The sequence below is a fragment of the Lonchura striata genome, chromosome 19, assembly GCF_050655825.1.
Source record: "Lonchura striata isolate lonStrDom1 chromosome 19, ASM5065582v1, whole genome shotgun sequence".
Lineage (NCBI taxonomy): Eukaryota > Metazoa > Chordata > Aves > Passeriformes > Estrildidae > Lonchura > Lonchura striata.
In genome coordinates this window covers 7,826,764-7,835,844 of record NC_140721.1, presented here as the reverse complement: position 1 = coordinate 7,835,844, position 9,081 = coordinate 7,826,764, and the positions used below count along the sequence as shown (strand labels likewise).

General features: G+C 42.1%; 1 protein-coding gene across 3 annotated transcripts in view; it reads right to left on the bottom strand.

The window, feature by feature from the left end:
• Positions 1–440: 440 nt before the first annotated feature.
• SPNS3 (SPNS lysolipid transporter 3, sphingosine-1-phosphate (putative)) overlaps positions 441–9,081 on the bottom strand; it is a 29,752-nt gene continuing 21,111 nt past the window's right edge. For 2 of the 3 annotated variants that reach the window (XM_085557558.1, XM_021550917.3), the window contains exons 10-11: positions 4,776–4,874; positions 441–2,217 (exon numbers count right to left, since the gene is read on the bottom strand). In XM_085557558.1, the coding sequence (XP_085413684.1) occupies positions 2,050–2,217; positions 4,776–4,874 (267 nt within the window). In that variant the 3' untranslated portion in view covers positions 441–2,049. The remainder of the gene's footprint in view (positions 2,218–4,775; positions 4,875–9,081) is intronic. The other variant, XM_085557557.1, reaches the window with a different exon arrangement.

The following is a 9,081-nucleotide window of genomic DNA, read 5'->3' as shown; positions in this document are numbered from 1 at the left end:
TCAGTGTGATCCTGCTCATTTCTAGGCACTGACTTTCACAGAGGAGATGGGAGTAGGGGGAGGGAGGAGTTTGCCATGGGCTGCTCGTACCATTACAGATCAGCATTTGGCATTTCTTGCTCATATGTCAAATACGTGCCTGCACAGCATGCCAGATGCAGCTCCTGATGAATTTTTTAAAGAGGAACTTAATGCTGACATAACAAAAGTGATAAATTGCTCAACTGTTTGTAGGACAAATCCTGAATGTACTGATAGAGAAGCAAATGGAGCTGCTGAAATCCTGCCATGGCTGAAGCACTTAGGACCTTTGCAAGCACTCATATCCAATAGCAAAATCCCTTCTTGCATATGAGCTCTCTGGCAGCACAGGGGTTTCCAAAAGGTCAGTGGTATAATAGCCATAGCGAGTTTTTACAACCAGAAAAAGTTGCTCAATCTTTCAGAATACAAACTTTTATTTTAAAGACAATTATTACACTCTCACTGAGTATCCCAAAATTTCTCAATTATTTCCCACAATGGTCACATTTCACTCCCTAGGTTTAAGTCAGATTTCAGAACAGATTTTTTAAACATTAGGTAGACAGAGGCAAGAATAAAAACCTGCAGTAGCTGAATTATGCTATTTGCAATGACATTAGACTTTCAGTCATTACAGGAATATTGTGCTTTATGATCCTTATGATTTACTGGGAGAACCATGCAAGATTCACAACATTTTACAATTCACTTGCCAATATCTTCCTCAGGCTTAGGCTTTAAGGTGCTACTGGGAGTTAAGCCAGGACAAACAATGGAAGCTGGCCACACTGGTCATGTCTTGTTTGGTACCTGGCATGATATTGTGACAGCAGATTGCACATCCTAAATCTCCTTCACTTTGGAGATAAGAGTTCAAATGGACAGTTATAGTTAAGTGGTTTTACAGGTACTACAGCTCACTCATGAGAGGAGATTCTTACCCAAGGCCTGAGGGTACAGTGAGGAGCCTCCAACTATCAGGAAGAGGCATGCCATTAAGATGTTATATATAAAATTATCACAACCCTCCAGTCTTGAATCTGACATGACTTTGATTGTTTTTGCTTCTCTTTGTCCTTTTAAACAAGTTAAAACACTCTTTTTACTACTTACATTTCCCAAATTCTACAGGCAAATCTCATCCCGCTGAAAACTCACAGGCCTCCCTAATCTCCAGGAGATGTTGTGCCTCAAAAGCTCCTTCCCTGCTGAGGTCAGCAGTCATGCTGGTGACAGCTCTGTAAAACACCTCTGGAGCTCCCCAGCCCACAGAGGACAAGGGCCTGGTATGGATGGGGGAGGAGAGTTGCCATATGCCAATGCATGAGCAATCTTTGATTCACAGTCAAAAGCATCCAAAAATTCAGTATGCAGGATTTTGTGCCATATGGAGGAATTGTGATTTGGCCTTTTCCCCAGCTGTATCTCATTAAGCAAAAAAGGAAAGAAAAAAGGGAGGACATTTTTTTCTTCTGTGCAAATCTCTCCCCAGAGTTCATCTTCCTTTGAGGGACAGTTCATTGCTGGTACCTGGAAAACCAAGTCCGAGCAGAAGGGGGTTGTAAGAATCCAGGTGCTTGAGGACAGGGATCTGTCCAATTCAAGGTTTTTTCTAAATGTTTTATACTTTGAATATGATTTCTTTTAGGGAAGAGAGAGAAGTGCTACAGAGAAACAGGACTGGTTCTACAGGGCTGAGAAAGATCAGAGTAGAGAAAGAACCTCATGTTCCATGAAGTCTGCAGGGGTGCATTACAGTAAAGGATGCTATTTCTATGTACTGCAGCATTTTGCATTAACAGCGATTTTGCTTGTGAGCTCTGTGGTCTGTTTTGCTCAATGTGGAAGGTTTGTTTAACCTGAGACTTCACTGGGATTTTGCCCTTCTCTGTTTTTATAGAGACTGACGTGGCATTACCATAAGGCAGACTTTAACATGGTTTCATGTTACAGTGACAATACCATGGCTGGTGTCCAACAGGTCACCACATCTGAGTTTCAAAGTTATAAAGACACCCAGACACCTCAGAGCCTCTGTGCTTCTTTCCGATCTTCCTCGACGTAGAAAGATGTGAGGAGGAAAAAGCCTCCTCCAAAGACCCCAACAAAAGCACAGGTGACAAAGCTGTACTGCATGCTCCGGAAACTCCACTGCAGCGATGGGCTGTTCCTGGCCTGGACAGCATTGGAGATCTGGGGAGGGAACAAGGCTGCCATTAATCCACAATAACACCTCCATCCTCTTTAAACAGACTCTTTGCAGTGTGGGCCTTGCAAAGAATAAAAGAGGCAGACAGGGATGAGAGACTGCTCCCGAAGTTTGCCAAACCTGGTACCCAGCACAGCTGTACTGCACTGCTCTCCAGCTTCCAAAGGGTCAATAAATCTCATGTTGTTTTACACCTTCAGTGGCAGTCACAAGGGCAGGAAACACATTTTACCATTTCCTAGCCCATCTCCTGACTGCCAGCACAGGATGGGCATTTGGCAGCGACCTTTGGCATTTCTTGATTCTATTCAGTAACTTTCTGCTTCCCTTATTGACATCCAGGGTATAGAAACAGGGAGTCAAGCAGCAGTACAGGCACAAGCAACAACACTCAGAAGACAGGGAATAGATGGAAATTAATTTAAGACAAGACTGGGGCCTGCTTTTGAGCCAAAAGGCGTTTGAGGAGTTACAGAGTGACATTGTGAGTAAGTGGGAGGATACCAGGCAGGTGCTTTTTGCACTGGTGGGAGAATGAGGTTGTAAAGGCTATAAATGATACATATGAATTTTACTTTTGTAGACAGAAGGAAAATCTGATTTTCAGAAACTCTGTAAGATTCAACACTTAACCCAGGAACTTGAAATCTCTTCTTAGCATAAACAAAAAGATAAATGGTGAAAGCAGTCATTTTTATTCCCACATTTGTTCTTGAATGTTAGAATACACTGTGTGACTTGGAATGCATAAATATGAGACTCTTCAACATTTGCTGGGTTTCTATGACTATTTATGACAGTTTAGGAAGATAAGAGGAAGATCAACTCTAAATGGGTACCTAGGGACTACAGCAAGCATAATGGCCATGATACAAACCTAATGCATTTAATTTTAAAATGCTTAGTGGAAAAATCTCTGTAGTGCAGAGGGAAGAAAAAGAGAAATTCCCTGATTCTTCAGCCAGATTTTAAGCTAAAGGTTTGGCTGAAGTAGGTTAGGAAACACTATCAAGATATGAAAGCAGAAGATTTGGTGTTTAACTAACAGCAGTCATGGAAATGTTGGTGTATGGGATCACAGAACATTACAGAGGACAATGTGGGTGCCCAGTACACAGGAACCCACTTGGACACACAGTAGTTTTATTCCTGGCTTTATTGCCTCTGTTCTGAGTGAAGTTACAAGGTTACCTGAGATTAATTTCATCTGGATAAGCTTTTTTTGTCTTCACTCTCTCAAGAGCTGCTCTTTAAAGTGACTTCTGCAGGCAGGATGCAGCACAAAGCCTCAGTTCTGCCTGTGTCCCAAAGAGGGCAAAGGACAGAGGGCAGGAGGCACAAACAGTTTGATCTTTCAGGTGGAAAGCTTAAATCAATAGATTGGTCACAGGGAGAATGAACAAGATTTATTTCAGCTTTTGGGGTATCTCCCATTTTTGCATCCCTTCTGAGCTGTTTTCCACAGGGATGTTGGTTGTTGTGCTCCCACACATACAGTCAGATATATGTGAGATCAGGAGTTTCCTAACACCAAGGAGCAAAATGGTTTCTTCATTTGCCAAAAAAAAGGAAGTCAGCAGGGGTAATCCCTCAGGGAGAGAGGCTCTCTTCTCTGCCAGACAGATTATACAGCTGAGACCCTGGGTTTCACCCAGCTGAGGACAAGGGGAACCTCCTGTGTGGCTGGGCCAGCAGCAGCTGCACAGGTGTAGCTCACTTGGGGATTGCTGGCCCTGTCTAACTCTGACACTGTTAACAGGGGATGAACTTCTTTAAATAAAGTTTCATAAAAACTACACTTTAAATCACCATCAAAGACTCAATCTCCTGTGTCAAGTAAAGCAGAAAACTCAAAATGGGTGCTTTGTTAGCTACTGTGTTTTAAAATAAATGAAGGGAGGAAGTGAGATTGACAGATATAGTCCACTGGAACTAAAATTAATGAACTGGACAGAGAAAGCAGTATAAGGCTGATTTGCAAAGAAGCACCTAAGATCAAGTAAATGTAGGAAGAGCAGAGAAATCAGTTTTCAAGGAATGTGGGAATTCAGGGTTAAGGTGATTTGAGACCAGAGATTTAAAGGTCAAGTAGTATCTAAAGACAACCATTGCACCACTTTTATTTTGATTTTCAAGACACCATTGACTAATTGCAAGATTTCAAACTTCAAGATTTGAACTAAGTCTTGGCTTTTAACACATTGAATTAATTTCCATGAAACTCCTCACAAACTTAGCAGAAAGTGCTTACATCCAATGACACTGTCTCTGCAAAACATGTATGCCTCTAAAAATATAGGAGTCTGTAAATTTCTACACTCTGCACAGAACTGCTCACACCTACAAACAGTGTCACAGGACCAAGTGCTTCATGCAAGTAAAAATGTTTAGAAAAATGTCTCTGTGTCCTAGACTCAGGGCCAGCAATTTGAGTAATTTCTGGTTTTGGAACAAATAGTGCCTATGATTCTGAGAGTGTCTGCCTATCAGTTTCTAGAAGTTTTACCATAAGGTAAATTCAATAAGGAAAGAATTCACTTACAACCCCAACGAGGTATGGGCTCCCTGCATCTCCCAGCAAATGGCTCACCAAAATCTGCAGGGCGATGGCTGTGGACTGTCGCCTCGGCGTCACCACGTACTGAAACAAAGCACAGCCCACAGGAGAGGGAACATCAACACACAGAACTTCAGGAGTGCCCAGCTGCTTCCAGAATATCCAGAGACATCAACAGAGCAACTTTGAGGCATTTCATATTCAAACATTGTTTACAACTTTGTAAGAAAAATTTCATAGTTAAATACTGTTTACAGCTTTGGAGACAGAAAAGTTATTCTGAGAAAAAGAGTACACTGAGTTTTTTGCTGGGGAAAAAAAACATTCAAGAAAGGAAGACACAGGAGAAAATAACAGTAAAGTAGCTAAATCATGACTCCCATGTGTCCATACACAGCTCAGAGCAACTTGCACAGATCCATTTGGCCATGCAATCAGTAGAAACCTCCAGCCAGTATCCCTTGCAGTCACAATGATTTGCTAACAAGTATTCAGCACTGACAGCCTCTCAGAAAAATATCTTATGATCTGTGTCAGCAGGTCTGGTCTAGACTGCTGAGGGAAAGTGGGGTACCTGGAACCTGGAGGAGCTGTAAAACACATCAGCTGAGGCCTTGCAGACCCCTTCAAGACTGAAGGTGAGGACCCAACCTGCCAGACCAGAAAGTGGCTGGTGATGTTTTGGTGATATTGCCTATAACTGGGAAGCACCTGAGACACAAGGCACTGTAGTAACAACAGTATCTCATACTGATTTTGTTTTTCAGTGCACACAGTTTAAATAACAAGTTGGAGAGGAAGATGTGGTGCATATCCAGAACATGGCAAAGCATCACGTAGATGAGAACTATTTTGTCAAATGGAATATAGTAATTTCAGGGTAATAAGAGCTCTATGCCTGTGCTACTGAAGATCAACTCTGCCCGAAGAAGCATTTAAATAACACATTTATGCAAAAAGCATAATGCTTCAGAAGCAATTTCAAACTTTTATACCTCTGTTTTCCAACCACTTGGTCATATCAGAAACAAAATGCTTAATATTTTCTCACTCCTATTCCACAATTTGGGGGTTTTTTTTGAAACCCACCTAAATGTCCTTAAGTATGTCTCACACACTAATTAATAGAATGATTGGTGTCTTACCAAGGGACAGACTCAAGGTGTGTAATCTATACTGTGGCTCTATCACTGCCTTCAAGGAAGCATTTACATGCATGATTAGTTGGATTTAAAACTAAAAAAAGACCCTGTTCTCATATGTAATTTAGAGTTTTGGTCCTGCTTACCACATACTGCAACCAGTTTCAGTAAAGAACCAGAGAACACTGGCAGTGCCCCTTTCAGGCACTTGGCCTCAACCTTGGATATACAAATCACTCTTAAACCAGCATTTCTGCACCCAGCAAGAAAGCTTTGAGCAGCTGGATTAGAACAGACAACCCCCTTCCTTCCTTTGCACATGCATAACCTGCTCCATTCTTAGTCCCTCCAAAACAGGTATTCTAAGCATAGATAGAAGATTTCTTTTTCATTAAGAATATTTAGGTAGAGTGCTTCAACAATAGTAAATATTAAACCATGGATGCTTTGGAGATCTCTCCAGAGTTACAGAAAACCACTGTGATGTCATGTTGCCACGACACTGCATCCAGTCCCCAGACAGTGTAAGAGCAGAGTTATGTGACATTGGCTGTTCTGAAATCCTTGTCACCCGTGGGATGAAGGAACAATCCAACAGCTCCTTCTCACCGAGGCCAAAGCACACTATGGCCTAGACTGAGGGTGTGCAGCCTACCCACTCTTTTTTTCTCTCAGAACCTATCTGGACAATGAGCATGCACACTGTGTGAACAAGCTCTCTTGTACAGAGACAAAAAATACAACAGGAAAGTCTGAGCTTGGGAAGCAGACCTGGCTATGACAGACTGTACTAGACTGGAGACTGGCAGCTCTTGGCTCTCTGAGGTTTTCATGTCATCTGTCCTAGACTCAAATTTCTTTTACGGATAATGACAGGCTATGTTTGAGAAATGCAAATCAAATATTGTTATGCACTTAATATATCATGGGCATTGAAAGCATGAGAAAAGCTAAATGTACTTTGGCTCTTCCAGTGCTTGCACCACTTCCTTACCACCTGTATTTAATATCCCCTATCTGCAACAACAAGAGATGGAACAAAACTGGAACAAGAAAAATACAAGAGAAGGATTGGGTGTTTCCTATAGTTTCAGAGCTCATACAAACTCTGCCTGTGCTATTGCTCAGGTTCTTCTGCACAATAGAAACTATACTCAAGAGCTCAAAGCACTGTGGGACTCACTAGGAAAAGAAGAAACAAAACAGAGTCCCATAGGGACTCTGAAGAAGCCAAGGGGTTCTGCCTGGCCATGGTGACTGCCCAGGAGCCCACACCATGGCAGGAGTGGAGGTGACATCCTGCACACTCCTCCTCTGAGGAGATCCAGCCCAGGTGCCTGGACTGAAGCAGGTGCCCCAAACAGGTACAGTTTGCAGATCCCTCCTGCTGCCTCTGGAGGTTTCAGAGACCTCCCTGCAGATTCTGCCACAGAGCTGTCAGCTAAAAAAGCAGATGGAACACACAGGCTGATGAACACTTCTGTACCTCCCAGGGCACTTCCAAAGACAGGGACACATTGGTAGCCTTCCCAAACCCCTCCAGTTCCAGCATCTCCTACACTATTAGCTGCCAAAACCCTAAAAGACAGAGTTCCATAACCTCACAGATGGCAAATATGTTTCATAAGGAATACTCCAAATACAGCCTCCGGGTAAGGCAGCTAAGGCACTTCTCCACTTGCACATTAGGACTGTAGTGGTACAGCAGATACCTTTGTGTTTACACTGAATAGGAGGCACAAAGGTGGCTACATGCAATACCTCTTGATGCACCAGCCACAAAGGGAGGAAATCTTTATCATTCAGTCAGCATCTTCCTTGTCTTCAGCTCCACAGGTTGCAGGAGAAATGAATTTCTAGCTACATTGTCTGGCTAGTAGTGCCATGTAGGAAGAAAGAAAAGTAATTTTCATAGCAAAATAAGAACATGCATTAGCAAATCCAGCTACATTATCAGAAATCCTACCAGTTCACATAGGAAATGAGGCAGAAAGAGAAATTACTGCTGTTATCTATGGCACCCTTCAGTCAATATAACAGCAGTAATACACTGAACTCATGGGGTTTCAACAGGATGAAACATAAGTCCCAAGTAAGATTGTCACTGAATGAGCAGACATCAACAAATTCAGCTCAATTCCATCATTTTTCTGATAAAACAATTATTAGCATTTAGAATTCAAGAGATCCAACCCAAAGCACATTTGTGGTAATGAACTCAATGTCTGCTCCCAGGGAACACAGCACCACAGAGCTCTGCTATGCCAAATTTTTTGCCTCCCCACTCGTTGCCAATTGATACAATATTGCTGCTAACTAACCCCACAATATTCTAAAATAAATGGAAGTTAGGGATGTTGGTCACCTGGGAGACAAGAACTTCTTCTCTTCTAGATTTAGATGGATCCAGGGTAAGGCAATGATGCTCCCCACAGATTTCCTGCAGGCTGCAATGTGATGCAGCATTCCCTCAGAAAGCTGAGATTGGAGTGATGGAACTGAACAAAAGCTCTGCTTGGATTCAGGAAGGAATTGAAAGAAAGAGCTGATAGCAACCATCTGCCTCACTCTCCTCACCATGTATCACCATGTATCACCATTACCTAACTCAGTGATGTCACCTTCCTCTTTAACAGGGACAGAGGACAGAATTAAAATGCAGATGTAGGAGTTCAAGGAAAAGTAAACTGAAAGACTTTAAAAAGTTGGTGCCTCAACTAATGTAAAAAGAATGGCAATGGTATTTATACTTGCTTCTGTTGCTAAAAACCCCCAATTATTTCAAAATAAACTGAAATAGAAGATAAGTAAAACTGTCAGTCTGGACCAGTGATAATTTTTCTGCACCTGTTCACCGCTGCAATTATCTCATAGGATAATTCTTTCTGACCATTTTGTGAGAGTCAAGTAAGAATCAAAACCCTCCTGGCTGCTGGCTAAGATTTTAAGCAAGCAGCCAATTGACTAATGCTGACTGCATTATTTACTATTTTATTAAAATTCCAGAGTGCAGAAAACTGACATGTAGAGAGCAGCACCGTGAAAGAGAACATAATGCACAGTCAGTGTCAGCAGGACTTTGCTGAAGACCCATGAAATGTAAGTAGTTCCATTCCTTCATCTTAATCAGAATGTAAAGAGAGATTCTT